This window comes from Chiloscyllium plagiosum, unplaced genomic scaffold, assembly GCF_037043375.1.
Source record: "Chiloscyllium plagiosum isolate Xiang-an unplaced genomic scaffold, Cpla_swu_hap1 HiC_scaffold_45, whole genome shotgun sequence".
NCBI classification, from domain to species: domain Eukaryota; kingdom Metazoa; phylum Chordata; class Chondrichthyes; order Orectolobiformes; family Hemiscylliidae; genus Chiloscyllium; species Chiloscyllium plagiosum.
In genome coordinates this window covers 39,852,913-39,874,050 of record NW_028270183.1, presented here as the reverse complement: position 1 = coordinate 39,874,050, position 21,138 = coordinate 39,852,913, and the positions used below count along the sequence as shown (strand labels likewise).

Here is a 21,138-nt window from a genome sequence, read left to right as displayed (position 1 = left end):
CAGACATTGTTGCCTGTGACCAGGGACAAGAGTACTGAAGATTGTGTTGCCTGCCTGGTGCTCGGGTTCGGGATATCTCATTGAGGCTGCAGGGGATCTTGGAGTGGGAGGGGAAAGATCCTTCACTGATGTTTGCATCCTTACAAGCCTTTCCTTTCAACTTTATACCCACCTTAACTTCCTTGGTTAGCCATGGTTGCTTTATTCCATGTTGAATCTTATGTCCTTATTGAGATGTATTTTTGCTGACAGTTATAAATTACCTTTTTAAATGTCTGCCACTGCTTTCTTACTGTCATTCCTCCTAATCTATCTGCCCAGTTCACCTTAGTCAACTCCATCCTCATTTCATTGTAATTTCCTTTATTTAAGTTAAACAAAATTGTTTCCAATCCTAGTTTCTCACTCTCAAGTTAAATATTAAATTTGATTATGTTACAGCCACTCCTTAAGTACCAAAGATATCAGTCAAAAGTGGAAAGGGGTTTTGTTGACGGAATATGAGCAGTTTGAGGCTAATTTTAAAAAAGCAGAAAGGTAAAAATCTCCAGATTAAGACCTGAACCATGGACTAATTGGCACAGGATTAAATAAGATTAAAGAGATAAATGTGTGGCTCGAAGATTGGTATGGGAGAAATGGACTTGAATTTGTGAGACATTGGTACAATACTAGGGAAAGAGAGAGGAGGCTGAGTAATGCTGGGATCAGAGTCTGGGCAAGTTGCTTAACTGGGGCTGTAGGTAGGGCTTTAAACTAAGTAGTGGGGGTGAGAGGGGAGGTGTGGTTCTGTTGCATGGAAGATTATAAAATCAAAGATAAAGGAGAGGTAGGTTTGCAGGTGGGGCTGTACATTACCAGAAAATAAAGGAAGATACAGATTGCGTATTGTATCAAGGAATGATAAATGTGTGGGTTAACTTAATAATAGAACAAACATAAAGGCTTTGTATCTTAATGCACGAAGCATTCGGAATAAGGTGTCTACTGTCACTGCAAATTGAGGTAAATGAAAATGACCGTATCGCCATTACAGCAACGTGCCTGTAATGAGATCAAAACTAAAAACTTAACATTGAGGGATATTAGATCTTTCAGAGGAACAATAGGAATGGGAAATGTGATGGCTAGCCCTGTTGGTAGGAAATGAAATGAGGATGTCTGTGAGAGATGGCCAGTCTATGATGATGGTGACGTATTTTTAGATTAGATTAGATTACTTACAGTGTCATTTCCTGTGATGATGTCATTTCCTGTTCTTTTCCACAGGGGCTGGTAGATGGGGTCTAACTCGATGTGTTTGTTGATAGAATTCCAGTTGGAATGCCATGCTTCTAGGAATTTTTGTGCATGTCTCTGTTTGGCTTGTCCTAGGATGGATGTGTTGTCCCAGTCGAAGTGGTGTCCTTCCTTATCTGTATGTAAGGATACTAGTGAGAGAGGGTCATGTCGTTTTGTGGCTAATTGGTGTTCATGTTTCCTGGTGGCTAGTTTTCTGCCTGTTTGTCCAATGTAGTGTTTGTTACAGTCCTTGCACGGTATTTTGTAAATGACATCAGTCTTGCTTGTTGTCTGCATAGGGTCTTTCAAGTTCATTAGCTGCTGTTTTAGTGTGTTGGTGGGTTTGTGGGCTACCATGATGCCAAGGGGTCTGAGTAGTCTGGCAATTATTTCTGAGATGTCTTGATCAGTCAGGGAATGAAGGGTTAGAGGGAAATGGCAGGAAAGTGGATGTGAGGATTGTTGAACCAACCATGATCTATTTTAATGATGGAATAGTCCCAAGCAGCTGAATGTGGTCTAATGGTGCTATGGTCATGATGTTACCTCTGTTTCTCTCTCCACACTCACTGCCAGACCTGCTGAGTTTCGCTAGCATTCTCTATTCTAATGTCACAAACCAAAGTTTGGTTGAACAGAGCAGCCATGTTTTGATTGTCATTGATTTGATGTTTATCCATTCTATTTGATAGGTTTGTATTTCTGAATGTGCCAGGCAACATGAAAACAGAAGAGACACCAACATGTTTGAAACAAACCTCTCCCACACTCAATCACAGTAAGTATTGGTTCTTAATTGACCTGTTTCCTAATAAGTCACTAATGAGTATCTGCTGTCTTGCCACATCCACCATGGGAGAATGGGAAGAGAACATCAGATGTGGGTACAGTGAAGTGATGAGGCATGGGCCATTGTTCCCAGGTACCTGGGCTACTCCTTCTCATTTGCAAGAGTTGTAGATTTGAGATTTGTTAGTGAGAAAGTTTTGACAAATTGCCCCAATCCCGTAGATGGCACCTGCCATAGATAGGGGGTGCCAGAGGGAGGGAGGGAATGTGTAAGATGGTGAGGATGAGGGATCTGTGTGTGAGAGGGGGGAGGTGAGGGAAGGAAATCTTTTTCTGTAAACTCAGTGCAAAATGTTGTGGTCTAGGCTCAGAGCAGGAACCAGGTCAGATGTGTGCAGGCTGCAAACTCACCATCACCGATCGCTACATCCTCCGTGTCAATGAACGATCCTGGCATGAATCTTGTTTAAAATGTACAACATGCCTGCAGCCCCTCTCTGGGACCTGCTACTGCCGGGACAGGCAGCTGTACTGCAAAAATGACTACAAAAAGTAAGACCCTGGCTTTATTAACTCACTTTAATGTTTTATTTTGGCATTGTGGTGAAGTAATTCGGAGTTTGGAATGTTCTGGGATTGTCCTGAATTATGAAATATTCTGGGAATGCGGTGAATTATGAAATTTTCTGAGATGGTGGTGAACTGTGGAATATTCTTGGATAGAAATGAATTTTGGAATATTCTGGAATGATGGTGATTTGTGGAATAATCTGGGATTATGTGAATTGTGGAATTTTCTGGGATAATGGTGAATTATGGAATAATCTGGGATTGTGATGAATTTTGAAATACTTTGCAAATACAATGAATTGTGTCACATTCTGGGATGGTGATGAACTGTGGAATATTCTGGGATGGCTATCAAATGTGGCATATTCAGGAGCGCTGATGAATTGTGGTATACTTTATGATGGCAAAGATTTGTGCTTAATTGTGGAATATTTTGGGATGATGACAAATTGTGGGACATTCTGGGATGGTGGAGAATTGTGGAACAAACAGATTGTGATAAATATGGAATTCTCTGGGTCTGTAGTGAATTGTGGAATATTTTGGGATTGTGGAATATTCTGGGATTGTGGTAAATTATGGAATGATCTGAAATGGCAACAAATTGCGTAAAATTTTGGGATGGTTGTGAATTGTTCAATATTCTGATCTGTGATAAACTGCTGATGAGTTTTAGAGAAGGGAATTTGGGAATTCTTTTGAGATTACAATGAACTATCGTTGATCCTGGGATAATGATCATTTCTGAATAATTCTGGAATTGTGATTTGACATGAAAACAAGTTGCGGTTGTTGGAATGGCTAAAGAGTCTTCGGAAAGGACTGTATTATTTAAAGAAATGAATCACAACACCATAGCAACAGTACCATTGCCAAGTGGAGTCACTGCTCAGGATTGTCAAGAAGAGTATCTCCTCATTGACTGAGGCAATGAGACAAGCTCCTGAAGGTTTTCAAAGTGTTTCCTGCCTGAGATTGCACAGGGATGAAATTCTAATCCGCAAACATTTCAATCGTCCAACTCCATCGGTCCCTATAATCACTCTTGATGAGCCATTAGATTTTATTTTCTCTGGTGGATTCTACAGACTTAATAGCTAAAATGGGATACCAATACATTCTAACAATCGTGTGCTGAGCTACAAGCTTCAAGAGCCTATTCCCTTAACAAAGATTACAGCAAAGATGTTAATTGAAGGGCTACCGTATAGTCAACCCCCTATTTTTGTCCAAATAACCTGGAATTTTCCACATATCGTGTGTAAAAGCCAACCCTAGTTCTTCACAGATAACAGGTCAACGTTTATGAGACAGTGTGCCGGCCGTCATGTCCTGCTCCAGCTCTCCAATCTGCTGGTTATTCCGTCTGCTCTCAGTCTTCCAGCCCAGTGGCTGTTAAATTCCGCTCTGGATTTTCAGAATTACCGTAATTCGTTGCTTATTTTTCTTCATTCATTTAGAGATCAATTGGGCTTCTGCTAATAAGGTATGAATTTTGACGGGCATGAATTTCAGCCCCTCAAAAGTAGTATCCAAGTAATAGTTGACCTCATGAACTTAACCTGAAAAAAAGTAGTCAAAGAATGTGACTATTACTCGAGTATACATGGTAATTTTGTTTTTTAACCACATACTACCAGCAGTCAAATTTCACCAGTATCCTAGGAAATCATGGCTGCTCAGAGATAATGTAATTTAAATCAACTGCATACTGTCAGCTCTGATATAACGTCATAGACCTGTTCTCGTGTGATCCCACATTCTAAGCAAATTGCATAATAGCCGCCATTTAAACCACTGGGGCCAGAATCCCATTATAGCCAGTATGGGGAAGGAAAGTACCCGTCCTACAAATAATGGGCTAAATTCTTCAATTCAGTTAAAGCCAACTCACTTAAAGCCAACTCACGTTGAAGAAACACATTATAGCAGAACAAACTGTATTACTCATACATGCAGGGAGAGGACTGGAAAGACCCCCACACCAACCTCAAAGAGAGTATGATCAAAGTTTATTGGCTAAAATATCCAGAGCTGAAAATATGTTGCTGGAAAAGCGCAGCAGATCAGGCAGCATCCAAGGAGCAGGAGAATCGATGTTTTGGGCATGAGCCCTTCTGGAGGTTTAAAATATCCAGAGGTTTGGGATAGGGGATACCAATGTTATTGTTTACAATTCAGGTGCACCTCATAAATGAGCAGGTTTCCAACCCCTTGAGTAAGTGCGAGGACGGAAAACAAAAGAACTTCCAGTTCGGGAAGTCAGAGTCAAAGCAGCACCCGAGAAGCAGGAGAGTTCCCTTCATCAGGAATGTGGGGGTGTGGGCCCAAGGGGAGATCAAGAGGAAGAAGTTACTTTTGGAGAAAGTGTCCAAATTCTGAGACAGACTTTCAAAATCATGTGCGATTGCTGAAGAACACTTTACAGTTTCTCAATAGGGAACAATAGGACAAACAGAGAAGGTAGCTGAAGAATACAGGTCAGAACCTGATGGAGTTAGCATTGAGTTTTTTTTTAGATTACTTAGTGTGGAAACAGGCCCTTTGGCCCAACAAGTCCACACTGACCCGCCGAAGCGCAACCCACCAGACCCATTCCCTTACATTTACCCCTTCACCTAACACTACGGGCAATGTAGCATGGCAAATTCACCTGACCTGCACATTTTTGGACTGTGGGAGGAAACCGGAGCACCCAGACGAAACCCACGCAGACACGGGGAGAATGTGCAAACTCCACACAGTCAGTCGCCTGAGGTCGGAATTGAACCCGGGTCTCTGGCGCTGTGAGGCAGCAGTGCTAACCACTGTGCCACCGTGCCGCCATCCCTAAACAAGCACTGAAGACCAGATTTCACTCACTGACTGTGGGCAGCTCTGTCTAGGCCAGCATTTATTGCCCAGAGGGCAGCTGAGAGTCAATCACATTGCTGTGGGTCTGGGGTCACATAGAGGCACAATATACAGTTTCCTTCCCTAAAGGACATTGGTGAACCAGATGGGTTTTTTCTGATAATCGACAATGGATTCATGGTTATCATTAGACTCAGAATTTCAGATTTTTATCAAATTCAGTTTCCACCATCTGCCATGGTAGGATTCAAACCCAGGAAACAGAGAAGCTGGGGTAAGGCTGGAGGCCAGCACTGCAGCTCCCTTTATTGGAGGTGTTCGGGTTGGTTTAGCTCAGTTGGCTGGATGGTTGGTTTGCAAAGTAATATAATCTAACAGCATGGGTTCAATTCCCATCAACGGCTGAGGTTACCATAAAGGACTCTCCTTCTCAACCCTTCCCCTCACCTGAGGTATGGTGGTCTTCAGGTTAAACCACTTCCAGTCTCTCGCTCATGACAGAGTTGCTGTATGTTCTGGTAAGGTTATGACAACATAGTGCAATACAGTTGGAGGTACAGGATGGATGTCAAGAGTGGGGTGCTGGAAAAGCACAACAGCATCTGGTGAGCAGGAGAGTCGATGTTTCGAGCATAAGCCCTTCATCAGGAATGATGATGTTTTTACAGGAGGTAGAATGGGTGGAGGTGTAGTCGGTGAGTTTGTAGTAGTCCATGTACCTGTGGTTAGTCGGTTGCCAGAGAAGGAGATGGAGAGGTCCAGGAAGGGGAGGGAGGTGTCCGAGGTGGTCCAGGTGAATTTGAGGTCAGAATAGAAGGTGTTGGTAAAGTTGATGAACTGTTCAACCTCCTTGTGGGAGCACGAGGTAGCGCCGATACAGTCATCGATGTGGTGGGGGATGGTGCCAGTGTAACTCCGGAAGATGGCCTGTTCCACATATCAGACAAACAGGTATAGCTGGGTCTCACGCGGGTGTCCATGGCTACCCCTTTGGTTTGGAGGAAGTGGGAGGATTGGAAGGAGAAGTTGTTGAGGGCGAGGACCAGTTCAGTCAGGCAGATGAGGGTGACGTTGGAAGGGTACTGGTTAGGACGGTGTGAGAGGAAGAAACGGAGGGCTTGGAGACCTTCGTCGTGGCGGATTGATGTGTACAGTGACTGGATGTCCATGGCATTGGTGACCAGGGTAACGAAGATCTTGGAGGAGGTGAAGGGCTTGGATGGTGTCACGAACGTAGCTGGGGAGTTCCTGGACAAAGGGGGACAGGACGGTGTCGAGGTAGGAAGGGGTGAGTTCAATGGGAAGGAGCAGGCTGAGACAATGGGTCGACTAGGGCAGACATGTTTATGAATGTTAGGAAGGAGGTAGAATCGGGCGGTGTGAGGTTCACGGACAATGAGGTTGGAGGCTGTGAATGGGCGATCTCCTGAGCTAATGAGGTTGCTGGTGGTCTGGGAGATGATGATTTGGTGTTGGGAGATCAGGTCGTGATCGAGGGGGCAGTAGGGGGAGGTGTTTGTGAGTTGGCGCCTGGCTTCAGCGATGTAGAGGTCGGTGCGGCAAACTACCACATTTCCCCCTTTGTCTGTGGGTTTCATGGTGATGTTAGGGTTGAGGCAGAGGGAATGGAGGGGTGTGCATTGTGAGGGAGGGAGTTTGGAGTGGGTGAGGTGGTCGATGTCAGGGTGGCAGTTAGAAATGATGGATGGATGGATGGATGAAGAGAAAGCTGTACATGGCAAGGAATTAGGAATGCCAACTTCTATTAATGGGTTTACCGGCCTGGTCTGTGTAATACTGAATTCTGTAACATCTCTCAGCACCATCTAGTGAATCTCAATCAGTTTAATGAGATAGACTATGTTAATCATATACCAGATAGAAGGAGAACTCAACATGGAGTGTGCTATGAGTATACTGAAACATTATTATATCAAGAAGGAACAAATTCTGCAGATGATAGAATCCCTACAGTATGGAAGCAGGCCATTCAGCCCATCGAGTCCAGGCCAACCCCCGAAGAGCATCCCACCAAGACCCAAGCCCCTAACCCTATCCTTGCGTTTCTCATGGCTAACCCACCTACCCTGAACATCCCTGAACACTGTAGGCAATTTATCATGGCCAATCCACCCTAAAATGCACAATTTTGGACTGTGGGAGGAAACTCATGCAGACACAGGGAGAACGTGCAAACTCCACACAGACAGTCACCCCAGGCTGGAATCAAACCTGGGTCCCTGGTGCTATGAGGCAGCAGTGCTAATCTCCGGGCCACTGATGCTGGAATCTATACTGGAAACAACAAATGCTGGAGCTCAAGTGGGTCAGGCAACGTCCATGGAGAGAGAGCAAGCTAATGTTTCCAGTCTGGATAACTTTTTATCAGAACTGACATGAAGTGTGGAGGGACAGCATTTATGCCAGGAATTATATCAGGGAGAATAGCCAGCTGAAAATGAAGAAAGAGAGCGATATAATGAAAAGTTTATCAAATTAAGTCCCCAGCAATATGTTTAGTCAACACAGAGGTTTAAAAAATTAGATAAAATCTTGCATTTTTTCCAGCAGAGTCTAGCGGTGCCATAGTCAGACCATGAGAAGGTTGAGTCAGAATGAACTTCTCAAACTATGCATGTTTTCGATGTGGGAAATCCTCCACTCATTAAACAAAACCCTTAGAGACCAAAAAAAACTTACAAATGCAATCACTTTCATGTTGGATAATAAGATCATTAGAATGAGTAAAATCTGTTGGCATTCACCACTTGTAGTGAGACAAAAGCCTAACAAAACTCAAAGATATTGCATCAGTTTTTGTAAAGTAAATGTCATAATAAGAATTGGTTCTGAAGCATTACTTTAAATTGAAGATTGTATCAAAAAGGTTGGAAACTCATTTTGTATCAGTAAGACCAACTCACTAGGAGGCTTTGGAAAATGCCATTGACAGAATAAGCCAGAGAAATTACTGTTGATATAACACCAGATGACCTTCATCAAAGTTGGAATCGAAGGTTCACCAGCTACTTTTCAACGATGAACCAATCAAACGATTCATGGACTATTGAACTGTGCTGTATTGGCGATTAGTTGGCCTCTCGTGGCCCTTGGAAGAAACACATGGACCACATCAGTAAATTAATTGAGAGGCTACAGAAAGTGAGAAATGCTACATGAGAAATTTGCCAAGAATTTAATTTGGCAAAGCCAGGGTCACTTATTCGTGACATGTTTTGGGGGTAACCAAGCCTGTATAGCCTTCACTGTTCCCAAAACAGTTATTTCTCAGGTGCATAGAGTTATAGCGTCACACATGATATGGATTAGAGCAGACCCCCTCAGAATATTTTAAGATAGCCCAGACTCCAACATTTCCTTATTTCTAAAGGCAAATGTGAAGCCCTGTGTTCAAGATGCAGTGAGATTGGTCAAACTACTTGAGGTTAAGTAAAACATAATTTATTTAAACATTGTATTTAAAGGGATGTAAGAATAATGTAACTCTACTAGAAACTTAACAGAATAATAGATACAGTAACTATTACAAATTAACTGTTCCAATATAGTAACATGTTGGCAAAAAAAGAAAAATTCTGACACAGATTCTCACATGCAGTTCTCCAATCCCGGAAGGAGAAAAACGTCAAGAGAAAATTCAGAGAGAGTAGAAGCCAGGAGACATTCACTGAAGCTTCCAACTCAGTTGAGACCCCAATAGCTTCTGATACTACTGCAAGGAAAAACCAAAACCAAATCTGGATCTGTGAGAGCTGCCATTCAGGCTGCATTAAATAAAACAGGCCTCCCAATTTTTTTACATTACCCCAGACTGCTCCGCACCTCTGTCATAGAACCTCTCTTCATAAAAAGACCAGGACAAAATAACCTTTAAAGCTAAACCTTGTCACATACAGCATGGAAACAGACCCTTCAGACCAACTTATCAGGTTGGGGGGTGACCAGGTTTCTCAAACAAACTTAGTCCCATTTGCCTGCATTTGGCCCATATCCCTCTAAACCTTTCCTATTCATGTACCTGTCCAAATATCTTTTAAATGTTCTAGCTGTACCTGCGTCTACCACTTCCTCCAGCAGTTCATTCCTCACACACGAACCACCCAGATATAGTTCTACTTTTGACTGAGCCACTACAAATGCTAAAGGATGCAACTCCATAAGAGGGGTGGAATTCTGAAGGAGAGTGTAAGGTTCCAGTAGCTATTCCAAGATGCATGTATATATCTACAAATGTGACCAGTCACAGGGATTGATAGACAGGCTCTCAATATTCACGAATCAACTTAAAGCTATCATTTTTGATCAACCTCAACAATTTATTCCTTCCAATAGGCATAAATCAGGCACTACACAGTTTAATTCATGTCCTGTCATTTACAGGAGATTTGTTCCAATTTTCAGCATAGTAACACCTCCATTTTCAAGTTTATCAGAGATCGAAGCCAAATGTAACAGTACAACATCTTGTGAGGCTGTTTACAAGAGATCAAATGTTGTCTTAATAAACAAGTCTGTTATAACTACTCTAAATTTCAACAAACCATTCAAACAAGAAATTGGTATTAGTGATGAGAGCATAGAAGTTGTGTTGTTACAAGATGGTGGTGGTAATATGGAGTCTGGATCAGTGGTGCTGGAAGAGCACAGCAATTCAGGCAGCATCCGAGGACAGGCAAAATCGACGTTTCGGGCAAAAGCCCTTCATCAGGAATAAAGGCAGAGAGCCTGAAGCGTGGAGAGATAAGCTAGAGGAGGGTGGGGGTGGGGAGAGAGTGGCATAGAGTACAATAGGTCAGTGGGGAAGGAGATGAAGGTGATAGGTCAGGGAGGAGAGGGTGGAGTGGATAGATGGAAAAGGAGCTGGGCAGGTCGGACAAGTCCGGACAGGTCAGGGGATCGAGTTTCTGGAGGTTAGAAGCTAGGATGAGGTGGGGGAAGGGGAAATGAGGAAACTGTTGAAATCCACATTGATGCCCTGGGGTTGAAGTGTTCCGAGGCGGAAGATGAGGCGTTCTTCCTCCAGGCGTCTGGCGGTGAGGGAGCGGCGGTGAAGGAGGCCCAGGACCTCCATGTCCTTGGCAGAGTGGGAGGGGGAGTTGAAATGTTGAGCCACTGGGCGATGTGGTTGATTGGTGCGGGTGTCTCGGAGATGTTCCCTAAAGCGCTCTGCTAGGAGGCGTCCAGTCTCCCCAATGTAGAGGAGACCGCATCGGGAGCAACGGATACACTAAATGATATTAGTGGATGTGCAGGTAAAACTTTGGATGTGGAAAGCTCCTTTGGGGCCTTGGATAGAGGTGAGGGAGGAGGTGTGGGCGCAGGTTTTACAGTTCCTGCGGTGGCAGGGGAAAGTGCCAGGATGGGAGGGTGGGTCGTAGGGGGGCGTGGACCTGACCAGGTAGTCACGGAGGGAACGGTCTTTGCGGAAGGCAGAAAGGGGTGGGGAGGGAAATATATCCCTGGTGGTGGGGTCTGTTTGGAGGTGGTGGAAATGTCGGCGGATGATTTGGTTGGCGGAAATGTCGGCGGAAATGTCACCTCTATCAAACCTGCGCCCACACCTCCTCCCTCACCTCTATCCAAGGCCCCAAAGGAGCTTTCCACATCCATCAAAGTTTTACCTGCACATCCACTAATATCATCTATTGTATCCGTTGCTCCCGATGCGGTCTCCTCTACAGTGGGGAGACTGGGCGCCTCCTAGCAGAGCGCTTTAGGGAACATCTCCGAGACACCCGCACCAATCAACCACACCGCCCGTGGCTCAACATTTCAACTCCCCCTCCCACTCTGCCGAGGATATGGAGGTGCTGGGCCTCCTCCACCGCCGCTCCCTCACCACCAGACGCCTGGAGGAAGAACGCCTCATCTTCCGCCTCGGAACACTTCAACCCCAGGGCATCAATGTGGATTTCAACAGTTTCCTCATTTCCCCTTCCCCCACCTCATCCTAGCTTCTAACCTCCAGAAACTCGATCCCCTGACCTGTCTGGACTTGTCCGACCTGCCCAGCTCCTTTTCCACCTATTCACTCCACCCTCTCCTCCCTGACCTATCACCTTCATCTCCTTCCCCACTGACCTATTGTACTCTATGCCACTCTCTCCCCACCCCCACCCTCCTCTAGCTTATCTCTCCACGCTTCAGGCTCTCTGCCTTTATTCCTGATGAAGGGCTTTTGCCCGAAACGTCGATTTTGCCTGTCCTCGGATGCTGCCTGAATTGCTGTGCTGTTCCAGCACCACTGATCCAGAATCTGGTTTCCAGCATCTGCAGTCATTGTTTTTACCCCGTGGTAATATGGAGTGTCTGGTTAATGTTTCTTGAATATACATTTTCATGAAATCCCGAAGAGATTGTGATCTACATGGATCATATCCACATGCATTTTTGTAGAAATGTTATAGTTACACTCTTCTTTTTTTCACTAGAGGCTAATGCAGCAAACATTTACTTTAAGTAATGTTCATCTTGCAGAAAGGAACGGATTGGTTGCCAACACTTTTTCCAGAGTTTGACGAATCATTTAATAATTGCATAAAGACCTTTATAAAGACATGTCAATGTTTTGGATATAATCCCTCCATCTGTTTTAAGTACTACATCATTGGATCTAAGTTCTGGGATCGCAAGATGTTAAACATTTGAATTTTCATTCAACGATGGGGAAGAAATTACATTGTCCATGTAGCAAATGAGATAATCACTAAAGCATGTTTCGAGCAAACTATGTAGTATTATAAAAGATTGTGAAAAAAACTTACTTTTTCCTCTTAAAACGAGGCATCTGATGGGATAGAACATAGAACATTACCTTACAGCGCAGTACAGGCCCTTCGGCCTTCGATGTTGTGTCGACCTGCCATACCAATCTGAAGCCCATCTAACCTACACTGTTCCATGTACGTCCATATGCTTGTCCAAGTGGCACGGTGGCACAGTGGTTAGCACTGCTGCCTCACAGCACCAGAGAATAGGGTTCAATTCCTGACTCAGGCGACTGACTGTGTGGAGTTTGCACATTCTCCCCGTGTCTGTGTGGGTTTCATCCGGGTACTCCGGTTTCCTCCCACAGTCGAAAGATGTGCAGGTTAGGTGAATTGGCCATGCTAAATTGCCCGTAGTGTTAGGTAAAAGGGGTAAATGTAGGGGAAAGGGTAGGTTGCGCTTCGGCGGGTCAGTGTTGACTTTTTGGGCTGAAGGGCCTGTTTCCACACTGTAAGTACTCTCAATGACAACTTAAATGTACTTAAAGTTGGCAAATCTACTACCGTTGCAGGCAAAGCATTCCATACCCTTACTACTCTCTGAGTAAAGAAAAGCATATATGCTTTTGGGGAAAGAAACCCCATATTTTCTACAGAGTAGTTATCCTTTAAGAACTAGAATTTGAACTTGATTAAAAAAATGCTGGATTTCAATATATGATCATGTGACCAAATTGCCTTGGCGACGTCTAATTGAAAATAAATGATCTGGGAACTATTGACCAGGAAGTGTAACATCTATGGTAGGTAAATTACTTGAGAAGGTCCTGAGATAAGATATACGTGCATTTGGCAAGGCAGGGTTTGATTAGGAGCAGTCAGCATTTGTGAGTGGGAGACCATGCCTCACAAATTTGTTCTTTGATGAAGTTATCAGGAAGGTTGACAAGGGCAGGGCGGTAGATGCAGTCCACATAGATTTTAGTAAGTCCTTTGAGAAGGTTCCAGATGGTAAGCTGCTCTGGAAGGTTTGATCACATGGAATCCAGGGGGAACTGGCAAATTCGATACACAATTGGCTTGATGGTAGAAAGCAGAGGGTAATAGTGGAAGGATGTTTGTTGGACTGGAGACCTGTGACTAGTGGAGTGCCTCAGGGGTCAGTGCTGGGCCCATTACTCTTTTGTTAACCAAATCAATGATTTGGATGAGAATGTACAAGGCAGGATTAGTAAGTTTGCAGATGACACTATAATAGGCGGCATCGTGGACAGTGAGGAAGGTTATCAGACATTGCAGCAGGATCTTGATCAGCTGGGGAAGTGGGCTGAGAAATGGTAAAGGGAGTTAAATATAGATAAGTGTGAGGTCTTGCATTTTGGAAAGTCAAATCAAGGTAGGAGTTTCATGGTGAATGGTCGAGTCTTAACGAGTGTTGTGGAACAGAGAGGCTTTGGATTTGAGGTGCACAGTTCTCTGAAAGTGGAGTCACAGGTGGACAGGGCAGTGAAGAAGGCTTTTGGCACACTGGCCTTCGTCAGTCAGGGCAGTGAGTATCAAAGGTGGGAAGTTATGTTGCAGTTATACAGGATGTTGGTAAGGCTGAACCTTGAGTATTGTGTTCAATTTTGGTCACCTTGCTATAGGAAGGATGTTATTAAACTGGAAAGGATGCAGAAGATATTTACAAGGATGTTGCCAGGACTCAAGGGACTGATTTATATGGAGATGCTGGACAAGCTAGGACTTACTTCTTTAGAGCATAGTTGACTGAGGGGGAATCTTATAGAAGTGTAGAAGATCATGAGAGGTATGGATAGTGTGAATGCACTCAGTCTCTTTCCCAGGGTTGGGGAATTGAGGACTAGAGGGCATCAGTTTAAGGTTAGAGGGGAAAGAATAAAAGGGAACCTGAGGGGCAACTTTTTTATGCAGAGGATGGTACAAATATGGAATGAGCTGCCAGCAGAAGTGGTTGAAGTGGGTACATTTACAAGATTTAAAAGGCGTTTGGACAAATACATGAATGCAAAAGGATAAGGAAGATATGGCCCACGTGCAAGGAAATGGGGTTAGAGTGGATGGACATTTTGGTCGACACTGACCATTTTGGGCTGAAGGGCCTGTGTCCCTGTTGTAGGATTCTCTGACTCTATAACTCTATGATGGATGAGTTCATTGTCAGGGTGGTTAGGTTCCCAGTGGTGACTGTCCATTAATGTGGTTTAGTTTGGAGGGTTTAGAATAAGTTGGAGTGAAGTAAGCGTCTCTTTCAGTAAAACTTGCTTGAAACCCTGAGTATTGACACAAAGGCTTAAAACTTTTGTCAACGGAAGGAATGTAGTGGCTCTGAGTTAAATTTCTGGAATAGCTAAGAGAGACACAGGAGAGAGAGTCAGGCAGACAGAAATTTTCAACCTTAGGACAATGGCGAAGACTCTGAAAAGTGAGAAATGGCTTAATGAAAGAATAACAAAGAATTAACCATGGGATTTCAGCCAATACATGAATTGTTAGCACATAACCAAGGTTAGTGGTTTATCATCCAAATTTTAAGAAGCATCTTTCATGATGATGAATTGTGGAATGTTATGAGGTTTAACTGAATTGTGATTTATTCTGATATTGGGAAAAATTGTAGATAATTCTGGGATTATGGTGAATTAGCTAGTGTTCTTTGATTATGATGAATTGCTGATAAGTCTGGAATTGCCATGAGTTGCTGCTGATTCTGTGTTTTCAGCAAGTGTTTGAGAAATGGTGGGAACGTTCTGAAATCGTGATGAATTAGCAATGATTCAGGGGTTGTAGTGCATTCTGAAATATTCTGCTTTTGTGATGGAATGTAGATTATTCTTGGATTGAGGTGAATTCATGATGGATCTGTGGTCACGATGACACTTGGACTGTTTGGGAATGATGATGTATTATGGATTATCCTGAGACTATGATAAATTGTAGACTTTTATGGGTTTATGGTAAATTGTGGATGATTTGGAGATTGCGATGAATTGTGGGTAATTTGGAGATTGTGATGAATTGTGGGTGATTTGAAGATTCTGATGAATTGCTGATAGTTCTGAGAATTTGATGACTTAAATATGATTCAGAGATTGTGATGAATTGTGGATGATTTGGATATTGTGATGAATTGCTGATAGTTCTGAGAATTTGATGCCTTAAATATAATTCAGAGATTGTGATGAATTGGGGTGATTTGAGATTTGCAATGACTTGTACACAATTCTGAGAAAATGATGAATTCTTGTGGGATTGTGAAAAATTATGATTTACTCTCAGTTGTGATGAATACTGGATATTTCAAGAATAATATGGAAGTGCAATTAATTTTCCAATTGTAATCAATTGTAGGTAATTCTGGGATTTTGATGAATAACTGAAGTTTCTGGAATAATGATGAATTGTGGATAGTTCAGGGTTGCAATCAAACGTTAATTATACTGATATTGTGAAGAATTGTTCTTCATTCTGGGATTCTATATTGAATCGTGAATTACTCTGAGATGAGTAATGAGCCCTTGATGATTTTCAGATTGTGATAAATTTTAGAATAATAGTCACTTGGTAGCACTGAATTTGAATATTGCTGAGAAATTTTGTCAAAGGTTTTTGAAGTATTCATCAGGACAATCCACAAGAATACCAAAACAAAGGGAAAGCGTATTGACTGTGCTGCCATGGGTATCTTCTTCTCAATCAAGTCATCAACGAAATTTACATCTTTCAGCTAATCACCTAATGTTTGTTTAATTTCCAGAGAGTATTGGGCCTGTCTACATAGTCTGTCTTCACGCGATAGATTCTCAGTCCAGCAACGAGTCTTGGTGGAAGTTACTTTCGCCCTCTCTAAGGCAGGTCTCTTCTTCCTTAGGTTGGGGCTAGTACTACCCACAATACTCCTGTTCCCAATCCAGCAAAGATTCCTGACTTGTGTATTCCAAATCCCCTTGCAATGAAGTCACATCATATTGTTGAACATATCAATTAAGAATCCATTGCTGACCACGAAGCAGTTACTAGCAGTGTTCTGCAAGGATCTATTTTGGGACCATTGCTGTTTGTCATTTTTATAAATGACCTGGAGGAGGGGCTAGAAGGTTGGGTGAGCAAGTTTGCGGATGATACGAAAGTCGGTGGAGTTGTTGACAGTGAGGAAGGATGTGTCAGGTTACAGCGGGATATAGATAAGTTGCAGAGCTGGGCAGAAAGGTGGCAAATGGAGTTCAATGTAGCTAAGTGTGAGGTGATTCACTTTGGTAAGAGTAACAAAAAGATGGGGTACTGGGCTAATGGTCGGATACTTGGTAGTGTGGATGAGCAGAGGGATCTTGGTGTCCGTGTACACAGATCTCTGAAAGTTGCCACCCAGGTAAATAGTGCGGTAATGAAGGCATATGGCGTACTGGCTTTTATTGGTAGAGGAATTGAGTTCCGGAGTACTGAGGTCATGTTGCAGTTGTATAAGACTCTGGTGCGGCCGCATCTGGAGTATTGTGTGCAGTTTTGGTCACCATACTATAGGAAGGATGTGGAGGCACTGGAACGGGTGCAGAGGAGGTTTACCAGGATGTTGCCTGGTATGGTAGGAAGATCGTATGAGGAAAGGCTGAGGCACTTGGGGCTGTTTTCATTGGAGAAAAGAAGGTTTAGGGGTGACTTGATAGAGGTGTACAAGATGATTAGGGTTGTAGATAGGGTTGACCATGAGAACTTTTTTCCACGTATGGAGTCAGCTATTACGAGGGGGCATAGCTTTAAATTAAGGGGTGGTAGGTATAGGACAGATGTTAGGGGTAGATTCTTTACTCAGCGAATCGTGAGTTCATGGAATGCCCTGCCAGTAGCAGTGGTGGACTCTCCCTCTTTATGGGCATTTAAACGGGCATTGGATAGGCATATGGAGGATAGTGGGCTAGTGTAGGTTAGGTGGGCTTGGATCGGCGCAACATCGAGGGCCGAAGGGCCTGTACTGCGCTGTATTCTTCTATGTTCTATGTTCTAAGCCATTATTGATAGTCGGAAAACTGGTTCACTAACCTCCTTTTAGGGGAGAAACAACCATCGGTACCCAGTCTGGCCTCCATGTGACTCCCGCCCCACAGCAATGTGGTTGACTCTTAAGTGCTCTCTGGGCAATTAGAGCTGGACAATGAATGTTGGCCTAGCTAGCATCGTCGTCATCCCGCAAATTTATGAATTTTGAAAAAATCTGTATACTCCATTCCTTTAAAGGAAGGCAGATGTCCGGATGAGTTACTATTGTCTCCACTGTCATATTGCTAATTGTCTTTAATATTACAATCCATGACACTGAAATCTTATTGCTTTAAAGTCTGTGTCATATGATTCTGCTCCACAACCACCTGATGAAGGAGCGGCGCTCCGAAAGCTAGTGCCTCCAAATAAACCTGTTGGACTATAACCTGGTGTTGTGTGATTTTTAATTAAATTGGAAAGGCTGCAGAAAAGTTTTACAAAGACTGGAGGGTTTGAATTATAGGGAGACACTGGATAGGCTGGGACTTTTTGTCCCTGGAGTGTAGAAAGCGGAGGGGTGACCTTATAGAGGTTTATAAAATCATGAGGGGCATGTATAAGGTGAATAGCCAAGGTCTATTCCCTGGGGTGGGGGAGTTCAAAACTAGAGGGCACAGGTTTAAAGTGAGAGAGGAAATATTTAACAGGGACTTGAAGGGCATCTTTTCACACATAGGGTGGTTTGTATGTGAAATGAACTGCCAGAGGAAGTAGTAAATGCAGGTCCAGTTACATTTAAAAGATGTTTTGACAGGTATATAAATAGGAAATATTTAGAGGGAGATAAGCCAAATGCAGACAAATGGGAATAATTTAGTTTGGGAAGCCAGGTCAGCATGGATGTGCTGGGCTGAAGGGTCTGTTTCCATGCTCTATGACTATGACAGATGGTAATGCAAATAAATCCCTTGAAGTTGATTCTCCCCCCTCCCCTCCCCGCACATCCCCCAACCTCAGCTTTCCAATTGCTCACAGCCAGGAATAGTGGTGCTCTAATTTATCCTGAGGCTGCCTGACCTCAGTATAGCTCTCCCTCAGCCACATACCTCCTGGTTAAAGTTCAACCTGTGAAGTATCTGTAGTGAAGAAGGTCGTTGAGTCAGTAATGATGGAACAGGGGTGGGGAGGAGGTGGGAGAGGTGGGGGTGTTGGGAAGCTTGAATCTGTGGATTAGTTAAACCTTGGATCAGGTACAAAAAAAATCAGCCAAGCAAAGAGGTACAATGCATCATTCAGTCATTTCCATTGTGTGTGAAATGTCCCTCGTCCAAGCGTATCATTCTCCTGGCAAAGATTCTACCTGTCATTCTTTTTACTTAAGGTTTGATTTGTGGATGTTCGTGATCCTTATAGCCAGAGATCCAATCATTGATTTATTGCTGATGGTGTGTTTCCGGTCACCAATGACAACAGAGTTCTAATCTGGGATGGTGCCATCCATGAGGACAGTAGCCATTTTGTCTCCCAGGTAGTGTTGTCCATTAACGAAGGCACAAGTATATTTTGTTGGGCCATTCTTGGGTTTTACCAGAACGTGAGGGAAATGATGATAAAGTCTTTAAAGTGACAACTTAGAAAAGAAAATATAAGATACATCATGTGTATTAGATTAGATTCCCTACAGTGTGGAAGCAGGCCCTTCGGCCCATTTCTCTCTGAATGATGCACCTAATACATGGGAAAGTTAGCATGGCCAATTCACCTAACCTGCACATCTTTGGACTGTGGCAGGAAAGTGGAGCACCCGGAGGAAACCCACGCAGACACGGGGAGAATGTGCAAAATCCACACAGGCAGTTGCCCAAAGGCTGGAATCAAACTTGGGTCCCTGGCACTGTGAGCCACCATGCCACCCAATGAGGGGTATATGAGGGGTTACAGATGGAGTCCGTCTTTAAAAACTTTGAAGGAAACCAAAAATCATGGGTGGTGCGGTTGTGGGAAAATAGCCATTTGGATGTGAATGAGAATACCTCTGGATATGAAGAAAAATGCAGGAGGTAGAACATAGAACATAGAACATAGAACATAGAAGAATACAGCGCATTACAGGCCCTTTGGCCCTCGATATTGCGCCGATCCAAGCCCACCTAACCTACACTAGCCCACTATCCTCCATATGCCTATCCAATGCCCGTTTAAATGCCCATAAAGAGGGAGAGTCCACCACTGCTACTGGCAGGGCATTTCATGAACTCACGACTCGCTGAGTAAAGAATCTACCCCTAACATTTGTCCTATACCTACCACCCCTTAATTTAAAGCTATGCCCCCTCGTAATAGCTGACTCCATACGTGGAAAAAGGCTCTCATGGTCAACCCTATCTAAACCCCAATCATCTTGTACACCTCTATCAAGTCATCCCTAAACCTTCTTTTCTCCAATGAAAACAGCCCCAAGTGCCTCAGCCTTTCCTCATACGATCTTCCTACCATACCAGGCAACATCCTGGTAAACCTCCTCTGCACCCGTTCCAGTGCCTCCACATCCTTCCTATAGTATGGTGACCAAAACTGCACACAATACTCCAGATGCAGCCGCACCAGAGTCTTATACAACTGCAACATGACCTCAGGGCTCCGGAACTCAATTCCTCGACCAATAAAAGCCAGTATGCCATATGCCTTCATTACCGCACTATTTACCTGGGTGGCAACTTTCAGAGATCTGTGTACATGGACACCAAGATCCCTCTGCTCATCCACACTACCAAGTATCCGACTATTAGCCCAGTACCCCATCTTTTTGTTACTCTTACCAAAGTGAATCATCTCACACTTACCTACATTGAACTCCATTTGCCACCTTTCTGCCCAGCTCTGCAACTTATCTATATCCCGCTGTAACCTGCCACATCCTTCCTCACTGTCAACAACTCCACCGACTTTCGTATCATCCGCAAACTTGCTCACCCAACCTTCTAGCCCCTCCTCCAGGTCATTTATAAAAATGACAAACAGCAATGGTCCCAAAACAGATCCTTGCGGAACACCGCTAGTAACTGCACTCCAAGATGAACCTTTACCATCAACTACTACCCTCTGTCTTTTTCCAGCCAGCCAATTCCTAATCGAAACCTCCAACACACGCTCAATGCCATACCTCCGTATTTTTTGCAGTAGCCTACCATGGGGAACCTTATCAAATGCCTTACTAAAATCCATATATACCACATCTACCACTTTACCCTCGTCTACCTCCTTAGTCACCTTCTCAAAGAATTCAATAAGGTTTGTGAGGCACGACCTGCCCTTCACAAAACCATGCTGACTATCCTTGATCACATTATTCCTATCCAGATGTTCATAAATCCTATCCCTTACAATTCTCTCTAAGACTTTGCCCTCAACAGAAGTGAGACTCACCGGCCTATAGTTACTAGGGTTATCCCTACTCCCCTTCTTGAACAAGGGAACCACATTTGCTATCCTCCAGTCTTCTGGCACTATTCCTGTAGACAACGAGGACATAAAAATCAAGGCCAATGGCTCTGCAATCTCCTCCCTTGCTTCCCAGAGAATCCTAGGATAAATGCCATCAGGCCCAGGGGGCTTATCTATTTTCACCCTTTCCAGAATTTCCAACACCTCTTCCCTACATACCTCAAAGCCGTCCATTCTAATTAATTGTGACTCAATATTCACATCGGCAACAATGTACTGTTCCTGAGTGAATACTGACGAAAAGTATTCATTCATGTCTCCCCAATCTCTTTAGCCTCCACACGCAACTTCCCACTACTATCCTTGACTGGACCTATTCCTACCCTAGTCATTCTTTTATTCCTGACATACCGAGAGAAAGCCTTAGGGTTTTCCCTAATCCTACCAACTAAGGACTTTTCATGTCCCCTCCTTG

General features: G+C 43.7%; 1 protein-coding gene across 1 annotated transcript in view; it reads left to right on the top strand.

Moving 5' to 3' along the window:
- The first annotated feature begins 2,001 nt into the window (after positions 1–2,001).
- Positions 2,002–21,138, top strand: part of LOC148136482 (LIM homeobox transcription factor 1-alpha-like) — a 393,292-nt gene continuing 374,155 nt past the window's right edge. Inside the window, exons 1-2 of the mRNA XM_087983350.1 lie at positions 2,002–2,059; positions 2,436–2,622. Of these exons, the coding sequence (XP_087839476.1) occupies positions 2,002–2,059; positions 2,436–2,622 (245 nt within the window). The remainder of the gene's footprint in view (positions 2,060–2,435; positions 2,623–21,138) is intronic.